The sequence below is a fragment of the Staurois parvus genome, unplaced genomic scaffold (genome assembly GCF_062004578.1).
Source record: "Staurois parvus isolate SC_StPar_1 unplaced genomic scaffold, SC_StPar_1.0 ptg000535l, whole genome shotgun sequence".
Taxonomy (NCBI): domain Eukaryota; kingdom Metazoa; phylum Chordata; class Amphibia; order Anura; family Ranidae; genus Staurois; species Staurois parvus.
In genome coordinates this window covers 134,961-156,705 of record NW_028318331.1, presented here as the reverse complement: position 1 = coordinate 156,705, position 21,745 = coordinate 134,961, and the positions used below count along the sequence as shown (strand labels likewise).

Below are 21,745 nucleotides of genomic sequence, written 5' to 3'. Positions count from 1 at the left end.
CATGCAATTTGATGTGGGCCAGTGCGGGCACACGCAATGCATTTGGGGCAGTGTTAACTTATAACTAAACAACACAGCAGATCACAAGGGCATGGCGATCGAGAAGCGGTGCAGGAAGCTGCACAGGACTGCAGCTCACCCGCACCACATTCTAGTGTGAACGAGCACTAAAAGTGGCCCTTGGTGACGTCAGAGGCCACTTTTTTGCCCCCCCAAATCAAAGTTGACCACTGTTGCTCTATTGTCAATGGACAACCTTATCCATGAAATCTCTATATGCTGGGTACTACAGCCTCCATGATTCGTATGACATAGTATATGAGGGTGGTAGTAGACTAGATATGGAATCCAGGGACAGACAACCTAGGACTGAGGGAGTCAAGGGCAGACAACCTAGGACTGACGGAGCCAGGGGCAGACAACGCAGGGCTGGGGGAGCCAGGGGCAGACAGCCCAGGGCTGGGGGAGCCAGGGGCAGACAGCCCAGGGCTGGGGGAGCCAGGGGCAGACAGCCCAGGGCTGGGGGAGACAACCCAGGGCTGAGGGAGCCAGGGGCAGACAACCCAGGGCTGAGGGAGCCAAGGGCGGGCAGCCTGGGGGCAGACAGCCTAGTGCTGAGGGAGCCAGGGACAGCTCACTACTCTCCTGTGAGTGTGTACAGTACATAGTAACGAGCCGCCCATAGCCTGTCAATGTCATTCCTCTCCTCACAGCAGCACACATTACTACAGCCCGCATGGCGTGTTCCAGCTCCTGGGCCGGATGTTCATCCCCGGAAGTGACGTAAACAAGCATGGCGGCGCCCTGCTCTCTGGAATATATTCCCGGTTGATGTGTACGGGAAGGCGGTCAGTATAGGGGACGGGACTAGGCGGCGTATTGTGTGTTTTTCGGGAGTACGGGGTGTATGTGCTGCCTGCAGGGGAATCCATCCTGTGAGGGAAAGTGACTGAAGTGTTGGTGGTGCCCATGGTGACAAGTGACCTTATCAGCTCTCACTATGTACTGTGAATTATTTTATTGGTCGCTAATAGCAACCTATATGATCCCTTTACTTCACAGGGTGTAGAAACTTTCCTAAATAGGGAACACCTATCCATTTTCTATGTATAAAGAGGCCCTGTCACCATATGCCACCCTGACAACTAAATGCAGACTGGAAGCCAGTTACTTCTCTGCTGAAGATGAGATATTGGCACTCTTAGCCCTGATTCACACTGATGTGATGCGGGAAACGCAGCGAATCCTGCAAAGCATTGCGATCGCACAGTAGCCATGCAATCTGCTGCGGGTGCCAATATGACATTAACAACACTCCAAAACAGAATGCAAAGTGCAGGGCGATTGCCAGAATCAAATTGCATGAATGTGAACGCCCATGCAATGCGATTTAGGTGCAGAAAGAAAGGGTCCTGCACCATTTTGGTGTGGATGCAATACAGAATGTATGGCTCAAATTGCATCGTACAGACATCACGTGATGCGCGTAGGAATGCGGTGCAATTCCTGTGCAAATCAGATGTGTCTGGCAATGCACAAGTGTAGTCCCATCCTACGTTCGATGACCTGCATCGATCCGCGTAGATCAGCACAAGGGCACATAGAAAACCTCTGTTTTGTGTGTGTCCGCTTTACACCACACATGTGAGGTGGTGCGCATGTCACCACAGTGCCTAGAGTTGAAGTGTCATTTTGTGAGGTTCCAAGAAAGTAAAAAAGAAAGTGGTGAGATGCATTGTTCGCAATACAACACACTGCCCATACACAATGTACACTAATGTGCATGTATTATGGCGAGAACGCATGCGTGAACAAGACCTAATTCTGATAAAGGGCCAGTTCACACCATGCTCGCACTGTGCGTTTCTGTGCAATATAATTTCAGTCTGTTCATTTTGAATGGTCTAAAATCGCACCGCACCAAAAGTACTTTTTAAAACGCACTGCAACTGGATCGCATGGCAAATAAACTGTGTTTGTGACCTGTGTTTAGGGTGTTATCAGCTCTCTATTGACGCCCGCTGCAGATTGCAAATGGAGTGCATTTTGCATACGATCTGAATCACACAGGAACATACAACATATTCCTGTGCAATTCATATCCATGCACACTGTGATCCGGCCCTTAGAATGTCTGATCCACAGATGTTTGGTCTGTTACCCTCCACCCTCCTTTTTCATTTGTCCTGCTATCTATTAAAAGATCAGTTTCGGCAGGGTTTGAAAATTTTGCTTCTAATCTAGGAGCCAACTAGGGTAGAGTGGATTGTCAGCTCCCGGGGGCAAGGCAACTTTTGGCTGACAAGCTTCACATTTGCCGTAAGGCAATCATGGCAAAACTGCACCTTGTTTTAGGCACTATTGAAAATAATGGCACCTGAACCTGCGTTTTACGATCACAGTGCCACGATCCCAAAATGCCCAAGTGTGAATGGAGCCGATCTGGTTCACTCGTATGCGATTATGGATGTGTTTTCAAACTCACAGATTTGCATGACAGGCTAGATACTGTGTGTTCCTATTGAGGTGGTTCACACAGATGCAATCCACATGCATTTGTTTTGAGCGCTATTAAAAAAAGGATCCTATGCGCATTTTTAGCAGTGCGTTTCAGACTTGCAAGTGACATGTAGAGATGCAATATATTGCCAAAAGTATTGGCACACCCCTCCAAATCATTGGACTCAGGTGTTCCAATCACCTCCATGGCCACAGGTGTATAAAATCAAGCTCCTAGGCATGCAGACTGCTTCTTCAAACATTTGGGGAAAAATGGGTCGCTCTCAGGAGCTCAGTGAATTCAAGCGTTCTACCATGATAGGTTTCCACCTGTACAATAAGTCCATCTGTGAAATTTCCTTGCTACTAAATATTCCACACTCAACTGTTAGTGGTATTATAACAAAGTGGAAGCAACTGGGAATAACAGTAACTCAGCCACAAAGTGGTAGGCCACATAAAATGACAGAGTGCGCAGAAGTCACCAACTGACTTCAGAGTCAATAGCTAAAGACCTCCAAACTTTGCGTGGCCTTCAGATTAGCACAACAATGTGTAGAGAGCTTCACGGAATGGGTTTCCATGGCCGAGCAGCTGCATCCAAGCCTTACGTCACCAAGTGCAATGCAAAGTGTCAGATGCAGTGCTCTAAAGCATGCCGCCACTGGACTCTAGGGCAGCGGAGACATGTTCTCTGGAGTGACGAATCACACTTCTCTGTCTGGCAATCCATTGGACATGTCTGGGTTTGGAGAACGGTACTTGCGTGACTGTATTGTGCCAAGTGTAAAGTTTTGTGGAGGGGGGATATGGTTTGGGGTTGTTTTTCAGGGGTTGGGCTTGACCCCTTAGTTTCAGTGAAGGGAACTCTTAAGGCATCAGCATACCAAGACATTTTGGACAATTTCATGCTCCTAACTTTGTGGGAACAGTTTGAGGATGACCCCTTCCAGTTCCAACATGACTGCGCACCATTGTACAAAGCAAGGTCCATAAAGACATGGATGAGCAAGTTTGGGGTGGAGGAACTTGACTGGCCTGCACAGAGTCCTGACCTCAACCCGATAGAACACCTTTGGGATGAATTAGAGTGGAGACTGTGAGCCAGGCCTTCTCCTCCGACATCAGTACCTGACTTCACAAATGCTCTTCTGGAAGAATGGTCAAACATTCCCATAGACACACTCCTAAACCTTGTGGACAGCCTTCCCAGAAGAGATGAAGCTGTTATAGCTGCAAAAACGTGCTCCAACTCCATATTGCACCCTACAGACTAAGACTGGGATGCCATTAAAGTTCATGTGCGTGTTAAGGCAAGCGTCCCAATGCTTTTGGCAATATATTGTAAGTGTTCACATACGATTGCTATTGACAGAAGTTTTTGCATTGAATTCAGTGGGAGGCGATTTTGCACTGAAGTTGAAAGGGGGCATTTTTGCATTCAAGTCAATGAGATGCTATTTTGCGTTGACATCAATGGGATACAATTTTGCATTTGAAGTCAGTAGGGGATTATTTTGCATTGAAGTCAATGGGAGACGTTTGCATTGAAGTCTATGAGACGCGATTTTGCACTGAAATCAATGGGAGGCAGTGTGTGAACCCATGTGTCAGGACGCAATTTTTAGTCACCATGGCGACCTGGGATTTATCGAGCCCTGAGTTTCAGTATATAGTTGTGTTCAGATACATCACTATGCTTCTCCCAGCATAATCTAAAGTTTGCAGCTCTAATAAATGTAATTTCTTTAGTACAGTTCTTGGTTCTACATCTAAAACAAGGAGATTTCTCCCCACTCGTTCCTCTTTTAAAAATTGCCTGCAAACGTAGCTGAACATTTGATATAAAGTGCAAATCAGCATAATTTTTAGACTAAGGGAGGCAGGAATGGGGGAGGGGGTGTCGGAGGTATGGGTTGGGGGTTGTAAAATCAGGAGGTTGGCTCACATTTTGTTGTAGGTTGGTTAGACACAAGGGAGGCAAGGATGGGGGAGGGGGTGTCGGAGGTATGGGTTGGGGGTTGTAATATCAGGACATTGGTTCACATTTTGACTGCCCATCTACAGTGTGACATGGGGCCACTGTACATTGCTGTGGCGCTTCACTTCAAGGTAAGGCAGTTGTAACTCAGCATGTGGAGTTTCCAAGTGGTACTGCTTGCCAAACTCACCCATTGAAGTCAATAAATCCTGTTGTACACAATGAGAAAATCAGGTGAAAAATTCCGCTTTCAGAGCGTTCATCTGATGATCTGATTGTTAGTACTCAGCTTTCAAGAGCCGGTCACGACAGTTAGTGCGAAATTATCCAAAGGGACAAACACAAAAAATGTTCTAATATGATAACAGAACAAATGATTTTCGTTTAATAAGTACAGTATTCTTCTGAGAAAAATCGAGTGACCAAGACCGCCTACCAGCACATTATGCTCTTACCTTGCAGGGAGAAGATGATCTTGTTTTATTCTTTTGTGGATTACTACCACTTTAATAGCCCTGAGTCTTCTGTGAAGCTTCAGTGAAGAAGCTCCTGATGGGGACCCGCCCCCTCTTCCTCTTTCATTGATTATGCTGCATGTATAATGGTCTGTGAATGAGGGAGAGAGTTCCATGACTGATCAGACTCTGCCTTGTTCATAGATTGTGTTACATGCAGTGTACATTATGAAACAATTTTTTTACAGTGGAGGAAAGGGCAAGTCCCCATCTAGAGCTTCTTCACTGTACCTTCACAGGCATTTTTCTTTAGCTAAACTTCAGACTTAAAAAGTGTTACCAGGAGTTTGGCTTTAATTCATTAATCAAATCCATCTAAATATGTTAGTACATCTAACACTAACCTCAACCCATACTGATAATGCTGCTGTTCCAAGGTGTCTCATTTGCTTGCTCACCTTGCTGGATCAACATGTGAAAATAATGAGAAAAAAAGCCTTAAAAAGAAAACTAATGCAGCCACAAGATTTAAGGATTGATACTCTGCAACAAATCACATTTCTGTTTTGGGATTTAATGCTGCTTTAAAATTTGAGCATCTGCATATTTATTGTTTTTTTTCCTGCTGCTTCTAATGTTTGTTATTTATAAGAACAGGTGAATATCTGTGACGTGTGGAAAAGGCCTTTACCAGAGCCTGAGAATGAAGACGGTGCTAATGGTAGCAGAAAAGCCTTCACTGGCTCAGTCTATTTCTAAAATTCTTTCTAAAGGTGAGAAAAAAAAGGCAAGAACCACAATTCAGAAAGCAACATGCAGTGCCTTGAAAAAGTATTCATACCCCTTCAAATTTTCCACATTTTGTCATGTTATAATGAAAAACGTAAATGTATTTTATTGGGATTTTATGTGATAGACCAACACAAAGTGGCACATAATTGTGAAGTGGAAGGAAAATGATCAATGATTTTCAAAATGTTTTTACAAATGTCTGAAAAGTTTGGTGTGCATTTGTATTCAGCCCCCCTGAGTCAATACTTTGTAGAACCACCTTTTGCTGCAATTACAGCTGTAAGTCTTTGTGGGTATGGCTCTACTAGCTTTGCACATCTAGAGAGTGAAATGTTTGTCCGTTCTTTGCAAAATTGCTCAATCTCTGTCAGATTGGATGGAGAGCGTCTGTGAACAGCAATGTTTAAGTCTTGCCACAGATTCTCAATTGGGTTTAAGGTCTGGACTTGGACTGGGCCATTCTAACACATGAATATGCTTTGATCTAAACCATTCCATTGTAGCTCTGGCTGTATGTTTAGGGTCGTTGTCCTACTGGAAGGCGAACCTCCGCCGCAGTCTCAAATCTTTTGCAGACTGTAACAGGTTTTCTTCTAAGATTGCCCTGTATCTGGCTCCATCTATCTTCCCATAAAATCTGACCAGCTTCCCTGTCCCTGCTGAAGAAAAGCATTCCCCCTCAACATAATTCTGCCACCACCATGTTTCACAGTGGGGATGGTCTGTTCAGGATGATATGCAGTTTTAGTTTTCTGCCACACATAGTGTTTTGCTTTTAGGCCAAAAAGTTTAATTTTGGTCTCATCTGACCAGAGCACCTTCTTCCACGTTTGCTGTGTCCCCCACTTGGCTTCTCGAAAATTGCAAACAGGACTTCTTATGGCTTTCTTTCAACAATGGCTTTCTTCTTGCCACTCTTCCATAAAGGCCAGATTTGTGGAGTGCACAGCTAATAGTTATCCTGTGGACAGATTCTCCCACCTGAGCTGTGGGTCTCTGAAGCTCCTCCAGAGTTACCATGGGCCTCTTGGCTGCTTCTCTGATTAATGCTCTCCTTGCCCGGCTTGTCAGATTAGGTAGACAGCCATGTCTTGGTAGGTTTGTAGCTGTACCATACTCTTTTCATTTTCGGATGATGGGTTGAACAGTGCTCCATGAGATGTTCAAAGCTTGGGATATTTTGTATAACCTAGCCCTGCTTTACATTTTTCCACAATGTTATTCCTGACCTGTCTGGTGTGTTCCTTGGCCTTCATAATGCTGCTTGTTGACTTCTGAAGGCAATTTGTTCCACTAGATTTTAGTTAGGGGTATCAGAGTAAAGAGGGCTGAATACAAATGCATGCCACACTTTTCAGATATTTATTTGTAAAAAATTTTGAAAACAATATATAATTTTCCTTCCACTTCACAATTATGTGCCACTTTGTGTTGGTCTATCACATAAGATCCCAATAAAATACATTTACGCCTTTGGTTGTAACATGAAAAAATGTGGAAAATTTCAAGGGGTATGAATACATTTTCAAGGCACTGTAATGCAAAATCTGTTAGTTTCCTGGTCCAGAAATCTTCCAGTATGACATACAGAAGAGATAGCTTTTCCACTAGACAAGACAATCCAATAGAAGTTGAACCACCTTCAGACCAGACATGGCAGTTAAATGGTTGCTCGGGGGATGCTGTTGTTGTGAACGTTTAAAAGGTCTCAGTGTTCACTGTTGAGGTGCCAGGTGTACTTAAAATGCCTTAAATTCCACTGTCAGACAGTAGAGAGCATAGGCAAAAGGAACAGAGCAGATCAGAGCAGCTCTGTGTCTCATGATGGCAAATCAGTAATAATAAATGTTCCATAGTTTACATTTGGGAGCCTTGCAATTTAGGGTGGTTGTGAGATTTTTTTTTTTTTTAAGTGGTTGTAAAGGCTGAAGGTTTTTTACCTTCATGTATGCTATGCATGAAGGTAAAAAACCTTCAGTGTGCATCTCCCCCCACAGCCCCCCTAATACTTATCTGAACCTTATCTCGATCCAGCGATGTGCACAAGAGCAGCAGATCTTCTGGGTCCCTCCCTCCTCATTGGCTGAGACACAGTAGCGGGAGCCATTGGCTCCCACTGCTGTCAATCACAGCCAGTTATGAGGGAGTGGGGGCTAATCAGCACTCTGTGTGTCTCATGGACAAAGAAGTAGCATGCACTAGTGTCCTCAAAGCAAGCAGCTTGCTCTGGGGGCACTGAGCAAGGGGGAAGCCAGGAGCACCGGCAGGGGATCCTGAGAAGCGGAGGACCTGTGGAAAACCATTGCACAGAGCAGGTACGTATAACATGTTTGTTATTTTTTTTTAAAAGCTGAATGTTTAGCATCACTTTATATGTTGAGGGGTTAACCAATAACGGGTGGAGGTGCAAGGTTTCAAAATGTCACTGACCACCAATGTTGTGGGATTGTTTTGGGCTCAGTTAAAAGACCACCAATGATGAGGGGTGGTGTTAAAATACCACAGACCAGCAATGATTGTGAGGTTGTTTTGGGAAAGGGAGGTGGTGTAAAGTGTCACTGACCACAAATAATTTTGAGATATTTTGAGGGGGGTTACCCATGACATAAACATTTGCACTTGACATTAGTAAGCAACTTTTAAAGACAGAACGCACCTTAACCACCTCAATACGGCATGTTTCTTCATTTCCAAGAAATTGTTGCAAAAAAATAAGCACCTTAGGGTGTCGTCATTTTGGGGGTGTTTGTACTGTCCTGGCATTTTTATTTGATATCTTTTATAACAGAAAATAAGGGAAGCAACATTTTTTTCTGAAATGTTAGTATTTTTTCACATGTTTAATAAAAGGAAAGCCACTGGTTATTGAATACCACAGACAGAATTTGTTATCTGTCTAAAAGTATATAGATGTAAAATGAATTAGGGTACAGAGTTGCATGATTAATTGTCAATCTCACCACTGAAAATGGCTTGGAAAGTAAGGGGGTGTAACATGCTGGTACTGAGGTGAGGTTAAAGTGGTTGTAAACCCTTACATATACCCAGTGAAGTGACTGGCCTCAGGTGAGACACAAAGACTAAAAAAAAAAATCCTCCTACATAAGTTGTACCTGTTTATCTGCAGTCTTCTCTGCATCCATACAAAGTGCAAAATATATATATTTATAGCAGAGGATCAAAGGAGCAGACAAAGTGCTCTTAATTGAGACAAGTACACAATATAGAGAGATATTCTTTGTTCATATTTCATGTCTGAGGTGTACGACTTTAAGGAAGAAATTAAAGGAGGGTTGCAAAACTACAGTGGAACTAGAAACCATAGCAAGGGAGGTGTGAGGTCAACAGGCTAGGCACCATACATAGGAGAAGCGTAACATGGATATGTATACACAAACTGTTCTAAATGTAAACCTGGCCACACATACAGATTCCCTCCATCCATTCTACACAGAACAGATGGACGAATTTCCCACTGCAGCCATTGTATCTGACTAGATGCAGGAACTTTTCTGTGGCATTTTTCCATGTGGCGCCTTTCATTTTTCAATTGGAAGTTGGATGGAATGCAGCCGGCAGTTTATATACACTTTAATATACTGCAAGTCTTCATGTCTGAAAAAAAGGAAGCATTAGATAATATACAGCAGGTAAAATAAGTATTGAACACGTCACCATTTTTCTAGGTAAATATATTTCTAAAGGTGCTAGTGGCATGAACTTTTCACCACATGTCGGTAACAACCCATGCAAGCCATACATACAAAGAAACCAACACAAATACGTTCAGAAATTAAGTTATGTGTAATAACAGAATGACTCAGGGAAAAGTACTGAACACATGAAGAAAAGGAGGTGCAAAAAGGCATGGAAAGCCAAGATACCAGCTGAAATTTATCAGTAATTAGAAGCAATCCTGCCCCTTGTCAGTACAAATTAATATCAGCTGGTTCAGTCTCAACTAATGGCGTATAAAAAGTTGTCTCATTAATAAGGTGTCACACAAGAAACATCTCATGATGGGTAAAAGCAAAGAGCTCTCTCAAGACCTTCACAACCTTACTGTTGCAAAACATACTGATGGGATTGGTTACAGAAGGATTTCAAAACGTCTGAATGTTTCAGTGAGCACTGTTGAGGCCATAATTCGGAAGTGAAAAGAACATCATTTCACCATAAACTGGCCATGACCAGGTGCTCCTCGCAAGATTTCTGCTAGAGGAGTTAAAAGAATTATCAGAGTTGTCCAGGAGCCGAATACCACTTGTGAAGAGCTTCAGAAAGACCTGGATTGAGCAGGTACAATTGTTTCACAGCAAACAATAAGTAATGCCCTTAACCGACATGACCTGTATGCACACTTACCACGCTCTTGCGTGGTGAGCGTGGATACAGGCTGTGGCAGTTGAGGGCATTACTTATTGTTTGCTTTGGAACAATTGTACCTACTAATTCCAAGAAAAAGCATGTTGAAGCTTTTTTAAAGTTTGCTACACAACATTTAGACAAGCCTGTGAAATACTGGGAGAATATAGTCTGGTCAGATGAGACCAAAATTGAACTTTTTGAATTGCATAAAACATACCATGTTTGGAGGTCAAACGGCACTGCACATCACCCCAAAAACACCATACCAACAGTGAAGTTTGGAGGTGGGAACATCATGGTGTTGGGCCGTTTTTCAGCATACGGTACTGGCAAACTGCATACCATTGAAGGAAGGATGAATGGAAAAATGTACCAAGACATTCTTGATAAAAATCTGCTGCCATCTACCGGAATGATGAAGATGAAACGAGGGTGGACATTTGAGCAAGGCAATGCTTCCAAACACAAGCCATGGAAACTCACTTGAGAGAAAGAAAGTAAGGCTCCTTGAATGGTCCAGCTAATCACCTGATTTGAATCCAATAGAAAATCTATGGAAAGAACTAAAGATCAGAGTTCATAGAAGAGGTCCACTGAGCCTTCAAGATCTGAAGACTGGAAAAATGTGCCAAAATCACACCTGAGCAATGCATGCAACTAGTTTCTCCATACGGTAGGCATCCTGAAGCTGTCATTACCAACAAAGGATTTTGTACAAAGTATTAAATTTCAGTTAGCGTGCTCAACACCTTTTCCTTGTGTGATTCCATTTTATTACACATAACTTGACCGCTTAAGGACCACCCTATAGCAGATATACTTCCACAGGATGGCACCTGTACCCCAAATCACGTATATATACAGTCAGGTCCATAAATATTGGGACATCGACACAATTCTAAAATTTTTGGTTCTATACACCACCACAATGGATTTGAAATGAAACAAACAAGATGTGCTTTAACTGCAGACTGTCATCTTTAATTTGAGGGTATTTACATCCAAATCAGGTGAAAGGTGTAGGAATTACAACAGTTTGCATATGTGCCTCCCACTTGTTAAGGGACCAAAAGTAATGGGACAAGTGGCTTCTCAGCTGTTCCATGGCCAGGTGTCTGTTATTCCCTCATTATCCCAATTACAATGAGCAGATAAAAGGTCCAGAGTTCATTTCAAGTGTGCTATTTGCATTTGGAATCTGTTGCTGTCAACTCTCAAGATGAGATCCAAAGAGCTGTCACTATCAGTGAAGCAAGCCATCATTGGGCTGAAAAAACAAAACAAACCCATCAGAGAGATAGCAAAAACATTAGGCGTGGCCAAAACAACTGTTTGGAACATTCTTAAAAAGAAGGAATGCACCTGTGAGCTCAGCAACACCAAAAGAACCGGAAGACCATGGAAAACAACTGTGGTGGATGACCGAAGAATTCTTTCCCTGGTGAAGAAAACACCCTTCACAACAGTTGGCTAGATCAAGAACACTCTCCAGGAGGTAGGTGTATGTGTGTCAAAGTCACCAATCAAGAGAAGACTTCACCAGAGTGAATACAGAGGGTTCACCACAAGATGGAAACCATTGGTGAGCCTCAAAAACAGGAAGGCCAGATTAGAGTTTGCCAAACGACATCTAAAAAAGCCTTCACAGTTCTGGAACAACATCCTATGGACAGATGAGACCAAGATCAACTTGTACCAGAGTGATGGGAAGAGAAGAGTATGGAGAAGGAAAGGAACTGCTCATGATGCTAAGCATACCACCTCATCAGTGAAGCATGGTGTTGGTAGTGTCATGGCGTGGGCATGTATGGCTGCCAATGGAACTGCTTCTCTTGTATTTATTGATGATGTGACTGCTGACAAAAGCAGCAGGATGAATTGTGAAGTGTTTCGGGCAATAATATCTGCTCATATTCAGCCAAATGCTTCACAACTCATTGGACGCCGCTTCACAGTGGAGATGGACAATGACCCAAAGCATACTGCAAAAGCAACCAAAGAGTTTTTTAAGGGAAAGAAGTGGAATGTTATGCAATGGCCAAGTCAATCACCTGACCTGAATCCGATTGAGCATGCATTTCACTTGCTGAAGACAAAACTGAAGGGAAAATGCACCAAGAACAAGAAGGAACTGAAGACAGTTGCAGTAGAGGCCTGGCAGAGCATCACCAGGGATGAAACCCAACGTCTGGTGATGTCTATGTGTTCCAGACTTCAGGCTGTAATTTACTGCAAAGGATTTGCAACCATGTATTAAAAAGTGAAAGTTTGATTTATGATTATTATTCTGTCCCATTACTTTTGGTCCCTTAACAAGTGGGAGGCACATATGCAAACTGTTGTAATTCCTACACCGTTCACCTGATTTGGATGTAAATACACTCAAATTAAAGCTGACAGTCTGCAGTTAAAGCACATCTTGTTCGTTTAATTTCAAATCCATTGTGGTGGTGTATAGAGCCAAAAATGTTAGAATTGGGTCAATGTCCCAATATTTATGGACCTGACTGTACATGATTTAGCATTTCCGAGTAGGGGGCGCGCGCCCCCAATCGCAGCCGCGGATGTCAATCCCCGGGTTTTGGCTGGTAATTACCCACTGGCGCCCAGTGATTACCAAGCATCTCTGACGGGGAGGTAGATTGTTTTGTTTACAAACAATCATCCTCCCTGTCTGCTTGAGCACACTGCTCGGGATGGCTGTGCACAGTACAGCCATGCCGATCAGTGTGCTTACAGTGAAGAACACACCCCCGCCCCCTAGTAAAACACACAGCATACAGTTAACCCTTTGATTGCCCCACACATTACCCCCTTCCTGCCCAGTGTTATTAGTACAGTATCAGTGCTTTTTTTTTTAGCACTGATCACTGTATTGGTGTCACTGGAGATGTCAGTGACACCAAGTTAGTTCACCCCCAGTGTCAGAATGTCCGCCTCAATCCCGCTAAAAGTCGCTGATCGCCGCCATTACTAATAGAAAATAATTTTTTTTTAGCAAAGACATGTCACAGAATACATTTTGGCCTAAATTTATGATGAAATTAGATTTTTAAAATTTTTTTACTGGACATGTTTAATAGCAAAAAGTCCAAAATATTTTTTTTTTTTCTCAAAATTGTTGGTCTTTTTTGCTTATAGTGCAAAAAAACGCACAGGCGATCAAATACCACTGAAAGAAAGCTCAATTCGTGGGAAAAAAAAGGATGTAAATTTCATTTGGGTGCAGCATTGCATGCCTGCGCAATTGTCAGTTAAAACAACGCAGCGCCGTAATACAAAAGATGGACTGGTCAGGAAGGGGGGTAAATCCTCAGGAGGGAAAGTGGTTAATTTCTGAACTTATTTGTTTTGGTTTCTTTGTATGGATTGCATGGGTTGTTGACGTGAAAATTTCATGTCAATAGCGCCTTTAGAAATATATTTACCTAGAAAAATGGTGCCATGTTCAGTACTAATTTTGCCCGCTGTATGTATATTTAGAAACATTAAAAATACAGTATTTCTCCTTTTAAGTTGCTTTTGATTTGTAAAAATACTGTAAAATGTAAATATGCTTTTCATTTAAATGTAACCCTTGGTGTAACTCATTTTCAAGTGTACAACTGGTTTAAGTTATTGATATGAGCGCAATTTGGGTTTATTTCAGCACATTCACTGTTCTCACTATAGTTTTCTTTTATAGGGTCTGCCAGCACACGGAAAGGATTTAATGGCGCCTGCTCTGTACACGAGTACACGGGTTCATTCCTAGGACAGACCGTGCGTTTCAAAATGACATCAGTCTGTGGTCATGTAATGAGCTTGGATTTTATAGGTATTCTTTAGATCATGGTAAACTACTTTTTCATAACCCCATGTGCAGTGCAGTTCTTAAAATCCAGCATGTTGGTAGCAGGGAATAGATGAAGGGTATACTGTACAGCAAGAATGAATAACCTGTCATGGGTGATGTCTTCCTGTTTTCTCTATGCACACCTTCTGTGTCTGCATTTAAATTCACAAATTTTTCTGCCTAATGTAGACTGCATTTTTGAACACTTTTCTAAACTCCTCCACAATAAGTTTATTGTTTTGTGTCCTTTTTTCTTATTTACAGCATTTATTAAATAGAACTTCTAAATCATAACAGTAAATCAAAATAATGGATTTACTATTAGCACTGTGTTAATAAAACTCTCTACAGGACCTGTTTTCTGCCAGCAAAGTTTTCACTTTACATGCAGCTTGCTATTTTTTTTTTTTTTGAGTGGTGTGTCAGAATTAGAGTACATTTTCAAGACAATTACTTCACTGACTGGCTTCCCATACACCTCTTGGTAGTCTAAGTGCAGGAAACGCAGGAAGAGGTTTAATGAGGTAGCTCAGCATGCAGCAGGGCCCTACATGAGGTCTTAATAAAAAAAAAAGGAAAAAAAAGGAAGGGGCAGATTTCTGAGCCACGTGTTGCATGTCTGCGGAGGAGTGAGTCACAATCTGTGAGGTGTAGAGATCTAATGTACGGGAGCACCCTCTGCTGGCACAGCTATAATTATCTGTGGTAGTCTTGGGTTAGCTAAGGCTCTTCAGCTGTTGAGAAACTACCTTCCCCAGCATGGCAAGCAAAGCATGCTTAGAGGTGTACTCATTTTTTAGAAAGGTAGAAAGTCACAGGTCAGCCACGGCTATCTACTTAATGTCAACATTCCAAAAACAGACCTTTTAGATTTAGTCATTTCAACAAGCATGGGTTGATATCTCTGTTATTCTAATATGTTGATTGGGTTTTGTTGCTAATATTACCCAGCCTAGTTTATTATACTATGGTCTCACAGCTGTAAACACATGCTTTATGCCTTGTACAAATATGTGTCATTTTATGTACTTCTATTTAAATAATGTTTAGTATTTATATGCATTACTATAAATGCTTTACAAAAGATAAAGGAGCAGTAGTTTGTGTTCACTAGGATACTAAGCAATGATAGTTGACACTGCACCCCATATATGTTACCTGCACTGGAGGTGTTCAGCATGGCTTCGGAATCCAACTAAGCAATGTGAATGGACATGCAGAGTAGTGGCTTGAGACTGAGTCTGATTGGGTGTTCCCATAGCAGGCTGCTTGCTCTGGGAGCACTAGGCACAAGGGAGGGGCCAGAAGCTCCAGCGGGGGGGACTGGAGAAGAGGAGGATTGGAGCTGCTCTGGGCAAAACTACTGTACAGAGCAGGTGAGTATGACATGTTTGGTATGCTTTTTTTTTTCTATTGCCTTTAATATCACTTTAAGGGTTTTTTCTCACTATCTTGAGCTGTATTTGTCTGCATAGTTCAGTACAAGGGTACATAGAGAATTAAAATTGTTCACAATCTAATGCTGCATTTAAGTGCATTGCAGCGTGTTGCATAAAAATGATGTGGTGCCTAGAGTTAGAGATTGTCTATTTATGACACTAATAAAGTGTAAAAAAGTACACAATATAATCTGTTGTAGCATCAGAACACACATTGGTGTGCATGTTCCATTGTGTGTGTGCTGGTGTGAACCAGCTATCACACAACTTTTTTTAGTAAAGATTCTTCACTCCTTTAGTAAATATATTAATATCGCATATTTGGAGCTCCTTCGCAATGACACTTTTGGGCATATTTATAAATCAGTGAATGTGACTTTCAACAAACATTCACCAGTAGTGAAATGCTGTCTTCTAAAAGACATGCATTAGGATGATTTACATGCATTGAATGCTTGGAATGTCACGTTCCCTGCTTTATAAATATATTCCTTTGTGTCCCAGAGAAAAGTCACACTAATGGTTGGGTTCCCAACTTCTAAGAAGTCCAGTGTCACTATCTGGTTGAACCATAGTTCTCATTTCTACGTATGCATTTTTTCTGAATGTTGTTATTCCAAATCACATTTTATCACACATTATCATAGCAGTACGCACAATTACTGAGGACATCTGGTGGTTAATCTCTGTAATGATTCTTCAGCACAGGAGTAATTGCACTCGGCAGCGTAATATTCCTGGCACTCATTGATAAATACAAATTTGAGCTGTTTTATGCATCCACTAAGCCTTCAACAAACGCCCTCTTGTCCTAATCTTTGTTCTCACAAATGTTTTCTTGGTTAAGTGTGGTGCTGTGAAGCGTTTTTGTAGTACTTTAATTTAGTAGAATATATATATATATATATATATATATATATATATACATAGTATACATGCACACACACATATACACTGCTCCAAAAAAATTAAAGGAACACTTTTTAATCAGTATAGCATCAAGTCAATGAAACTCCTGGGATATTGATCTGGTCAGTTAAGTAGCAGAGGGGGTTGTTAATCACTTTCAGCTGCTTTGGTGTTAATGAAAATAACAACAGGTGCACTAAATGGGCAACAATGAGATGACCCCCTAAACAGGAATGGTTTTACAGGTGGAGGCCACTGACATTTTTTTCCCTACTCATATTTTCTGACTTTTTCACTAGTTTTGCATTTGGCTAGGGTCAGTGTCACTACTGGTAGCATGAGACGATACCTGGACCCTACAGAGGTTGCACAGGCAGTCCAACTCCTCCAGGATGGCACATCAATACATGCCATTGCCAGGAGGTTTGCTGTGTCTCCCAGCACAGTCTCAAGAGCATGGAGGAGATTCTAAGAGACAGTTACTCTAGGAGAGTTGGACAGGGCCATAGAAGGTCCTTAACCCATCAGCAGGACCGGTATCTGCTCCTTTGTACAAGGAGGAACAGGATGAGCACTGCCAGAGCCCTACAAAATGACCTCCAGCAGACCACTGGTGTGAATGTCTCTGACCACACAATCAGAAAAAGACTTCATGAGGGTGGCCTGAGGGCCCAACATCCTCTAGTGGGTCCTGTGTTCACTGCCTGGAACCATAGAGCTCAGTTGGCATTTTCCATTGAATACCAGAATTGGCAGGTCTGCCACTGGTGCCCTGTGCTTTTCACAGTTGAGAGAAGGTTCACCCTGAGCACATGTGACAGATGTAAAAGGGTCTGGAGAAGCCGTGGAGAACGTTATGCTGCCTGCAACATCGTTCAGCATGACTGTTTTGGTGGTGGGTCAGTGATGGTCTGGGGAGGCATATCCATGGGGGGACACACAGACCTCTATAGATTAAACCAGCAATGGGCAAACTACGGCCCGCGGGCCGTATACAGCCTGGCGAACCTTTTAATCCGGCCCGCGGGGCGTGGCAAACATCGGCTGTCAGAATGTGTGTAGGCGGGGCAGCGTGAGGAACGTGAGGGGAGCTAGGCTCCTCTCACAGTCAGCCCTGAAGACCGGAACGGCGCGGGAACACGGCGAGAGGAACGCGCGGAGCAAAGGTAAGTGAATTGACACAGGGGGGACTTGGGGACTTAATATGGGGGATGAATTAATATGGGGAATGAATTACTATAGGGGGGATGAATTACTATAGGGGGGATGAATTACTATATGGGGGATGAATTACTATGGGGGATGAATTACTATGGGGGATGAATTACTATATGGGGGATGAATTACTATGGGGGATGAATTACTATAGGGGGGATGAATTACTATGGGGGATGAATTACTATGGGGGATGAATTACTATATGGGGGATGAATTACTATATGGGGGATGAATTACTCTATGGGGGATGAATTACTATATGGGGGATTAATTACTATGCTTACTATGGGGGAATATTACTATACTTACTATGGATGACACATACACATCATTCATCTACTTTTGGTCCGGCCCCCGGCTCCAATATATGAACCCATTGCAGCCCTCAAGTCAAAAAGTTTGCCCACCCCTGGGCTAAACAATGTTGCCTTGACTGCCATTAGGTATCGGGATGAAATCCTTGGACCCATTGTCAGACCCTAAGCTGGTGTAGTGAGTCCTGGGTTCCTCCTGGTGCACGACAATGCCCGGCCACATGTGGCGAGAGTATGCAGGCAGATGCTGGAGGATAAAGGAATTGATACCATTAAGTGGCCCCCACGCTCGCCTGACCTAAATCTAATAGAACACTTCTGGGATATCATGTGTCGGTCCATCCGATGCCGCCAGGTTGTACCTCAGACTGTCCAGGAGCTCAGTGATGCCCTGGTCCAGATATGGGAGGAAAAACCCCAGGACACCATCTGTTTCATTAGGAGCATGCTCCGACGTTGTCAAGCATGCATACAAGCACGTGGGGACCTTACAAACTACTGAGTACCATTTTGAGTTGCTGCAATTAAATTTCAGCAAAATGTACTAGTCTGCTGCATATTTTTTTCACTATGATTTTCGGGGTGTCTTTGAATTCAGTCCTCTGTAGGTTGATTTTCATTTCCATCAAACGATGGGGCATCCTTACGTTCCAAATACATTACCCAGTCCATATCAGTGTAGATATCCAGCATGCTATTTTTCCACATTGAGATCTTCTGTGTTTTCAAAGTGTTCCTTTAATTTTTTTGAGCAGTGTATATTTTAGACTGTATTAGATCTCAAAATAATTTGTCATGGAAAGTAAAAATTTTTGTATTGCGATGTACACATAAGTATTGCTGTACATATTTTATTGCAGTGCATTACGCTACAACCACTTGTTTTCAGAATTCTCCATTAAAGTGTTACTAAAGGCTATTTTAAAAAAAATTTAAATAACAAACAAGTTATACTTACCTGAACCTCCCCTGCTTGGGTCCTCCATCAGCGCTGTCCGCCGCTCCTTCTCTTCAGTGCCTGCCCAATAGCAAGCAATGGCTATGGGGTCAAACAAGTGGGCTTGCTAACGTGCCAGGCTGTGTGTGTTTATAGACACACATAGCTCGGCCTTGCCCCCTGCTCCCTGCATATGATTGACAGCAGCAGAAGTCAATGCTTCTCGTTGCTGCCTCTGTATCCAGGAGGGGAGATAGCAGCAGTGCTGCTCTCAGGCACAGTGCTGGATCAAGATCGGTCTCAGGTAAGTATTTAGGGGGAAGCTGTGGGGGAACCTAATCTTGGAAGGATTTTACCATAATGCAGAGAATGGATTAAGGTAAAAAAAAAAAAACCCTTTAGCCTTTAAAACTAGTTCAAATGTGATTAGTTTATAAGCCAGCTTGCCATTTGCATTCTTGGAAAAGGAATAAGAGGTGATAAGAGTATAATCCTATGTCTTTTACAGTTGTAAATACCCTGGCAGAAATTGTGAACTTTTGGCATTGATATTGAAAATATGACTGGTCATGCCAAAAAATGTTCTTTTATTGAAGGATGATGATCATATGAAGCCATTTATTATCAAATAGTTGTTTGGCTCCTTTTTAAATCATAATGATAACAGAAATCACCCAAATGGTCATGATCAAAAGTTTACATACCCTGGAATGTTTGGCCTTGGTACAGACACACAAGGGGACACACAAACGGGTTAAGATGCCAATTAGAGGTTAATGTTCCACATTTGTGGCTTTTCAAATTGCAATTAGTGTCAGTGTATAAATAGTCGATGAGTTTGTTAGCTCTTACGTGGAAGCACTGACTAGGCTAGATATTGAGCCACGGGGATCAGAAAAGAACTGTTAAAAGTCCTGCGTAACAAGGTAATGGAACTTTATAAAGATGGGAAAGGACATAAAAAGATGTCCAAAGCCTTGAATATGCCAATCAGTACTGTTAAATTACATATTAAGAAGTGGAAAGTTCGGGGATCTGTTGATACCAAGCCAAGGTCAGGTAGACCAAGAAAGATTGCAGCCATAACTGACAAGAATTGTCCGGGATTCAAAGAAAAACCCACAGACTACCTTTAAAAGAAATACAGGCTGCTCTGGAAAAAGATGGTGTGGTTGTTTTTAAGGAGTACCATACGGTGATACTTGAACAAAAGTGAGCTGTTTGGTCGAGATCCCAGAAAGAAGCTTTTTCTGCACCAATGCCACAAAAATGCCCAGTTACAATATGCCTGACAAAACCTTCACATGCCTAACCAGGCCTTTTTGTATCATTGATGCAGTAAAAGCTTCTTTCTGGCACCTTGACCATGCAGCTCATTTTTGTTGAAGTGTCATCATACTGTGCTCCTTCAAAACAACCACACTGTCTTTTTCCAGAGCAGCCTGTATTTTTCTTGTGGTTACCTATGGGTTTCCCTTTGTATCCCGAACAATTCTTCTGGCAGTTGTGGCTGCAATCTTTCTTGATCTACCTGTACTTGTCTTGGTATCAAGAGGCCCTGAATTTTCTACTTCTTAGTGGAAGTGATGGCTGGCATATTCAAGGCTTTTTACATCTTTTTATGTCTTTTTCCATCTTTATAAAGTTCCATTACTTTGTTACGCAGAACTTTTGACAGTTATTTTCTGATCCCCATGGCTCAGTATCTAGCCTAGTCAGTGCTTCCACGTAAGAGCTAACAAACTGACAATTTATACACTGACACTAATTGCAATTTAAAAAACCACAGATGTGGGACATTAGCCTCTAGTTGGCATTTTAACCCGTTTGTGTGTCCCCTTGTGTGTCTGTACCAAGGCCAAACATTCCAGGGTATGTAAACTTTTGATCATGGCTAATTGGGTGATTTCTGTTATCATTATGATTTAAAAAGGAGCCAAACAACTATTTGATAATAAATGGCTTCATATGATCATCATCCTTCAATAAAAGAACATTTTTTGGCATGATCAGTCATAATTTCAATATCAGTGCCAAAATTTCACAATTTCTGCCAGTATGTAAACTTTTGAGCACAACTGTATACCAGGCAAACACTTTTTTATTTGTTTATTTGATTTTATCTTTCAGGGAAATATAACAACTGGGATAAAGTAGACCCAGCAGAGCTGTTCAGTAAAGCACCTACAGAGAAGAAGGAAGCCAACCCCAAGCTCAGTATGGTGAAGTTCTTGCAGGTTAGAGACAGATGCTCACTTACTTTCCAGGGTTTTTCTGGAATAATATTTTTCAGCCTTCAGATTTCTTAATTATAACCATTATTGCAATCTCTGCTGTCTCTATGGCATTATGCTCACAGTTTTCAAATAGATGTTGCACAATCACCATGCCCAAAAGATTGTACTGAAGCAAATTACTTTGCTTGTGCTGTATCACACAACATTCAATTCAGACTGCCCTTAACACTGCATTCTTATTGACATATACTGGTTTTCTTGGATTGCCAAGTTATTGGAGGAGTATTGGACTACCAAAAAGAACGCGGCTTATACTTCACATCAGTGGTAATAGCCTTTGCACATCCACATTGCTCATGGCACTATTCCAGTAGTGCTATTGATAGTGAGGAATCCACACAACTCAGCAAAATAACTACCCTCACTTTCCTGTCATCAAAGTAGAACTATAGGCAAAACTTTATTTTTCATTTTGGATAGAGTAAGGGAGGGTTATAGCCCCTGTCAGTTTATGTTTTGCCATTTGTGTCCCATTAGGGAGATTTCCCTTCACCTCCTGTCCCATAGTTAAAACGAGAAGTGAGAGATAATTTCAGCAAATTAGGAAATTGCTTGAAAATCCCCAGGTCATCAAATCTAGTGTCACCATTAGAAGATTTCTCTCTATTTCCTTTCTGGGGGCAACCCAAAATTTGGGGTTTTCTTTACTCTCAATGAGAATGATAAACCATACAAATAGAGAGGTTGAATCTCCCTAATAG

The 21,745-nt window shown here is 42.1% G+C and overlaps 1 protein-coding gene across 1 annotated transcript in view; it reads left to right on the top strand.

Annotated features, from left to right (window-relative positions):
• The first annotated feature begins 778 nt into the window (after positions 1 to 778).
• The window catches only part of TOP3B (DNA topoisomerase III beta), a 76,218-nt gene continuing 55,251 nt past the window's right edge, over positions 779 to 21,745 (top strand). The window contains exons 1-4 of the mRNA XM_089690598.1: positions 779 to 848; positions 5,593 to 5,708; positions 13,781 to 13,912; positions 20,878 to 20,984. Coding sequence (XP_089546724.1) covers positions 5,639 to 5,708; positions 13,781 to 13,912; positions 20,878 to 20,984 — 309 coding nt within the window. The 5' untranslated portion in view covers positions 779 to 848; positions 5,593 to 5,638. The remainder of the gene's footprint in view (positions 849 to 5,592; positions 5,709 to 13,780; positions 13,913 to 20,877; positions 20,985 to 21,745) is intronic.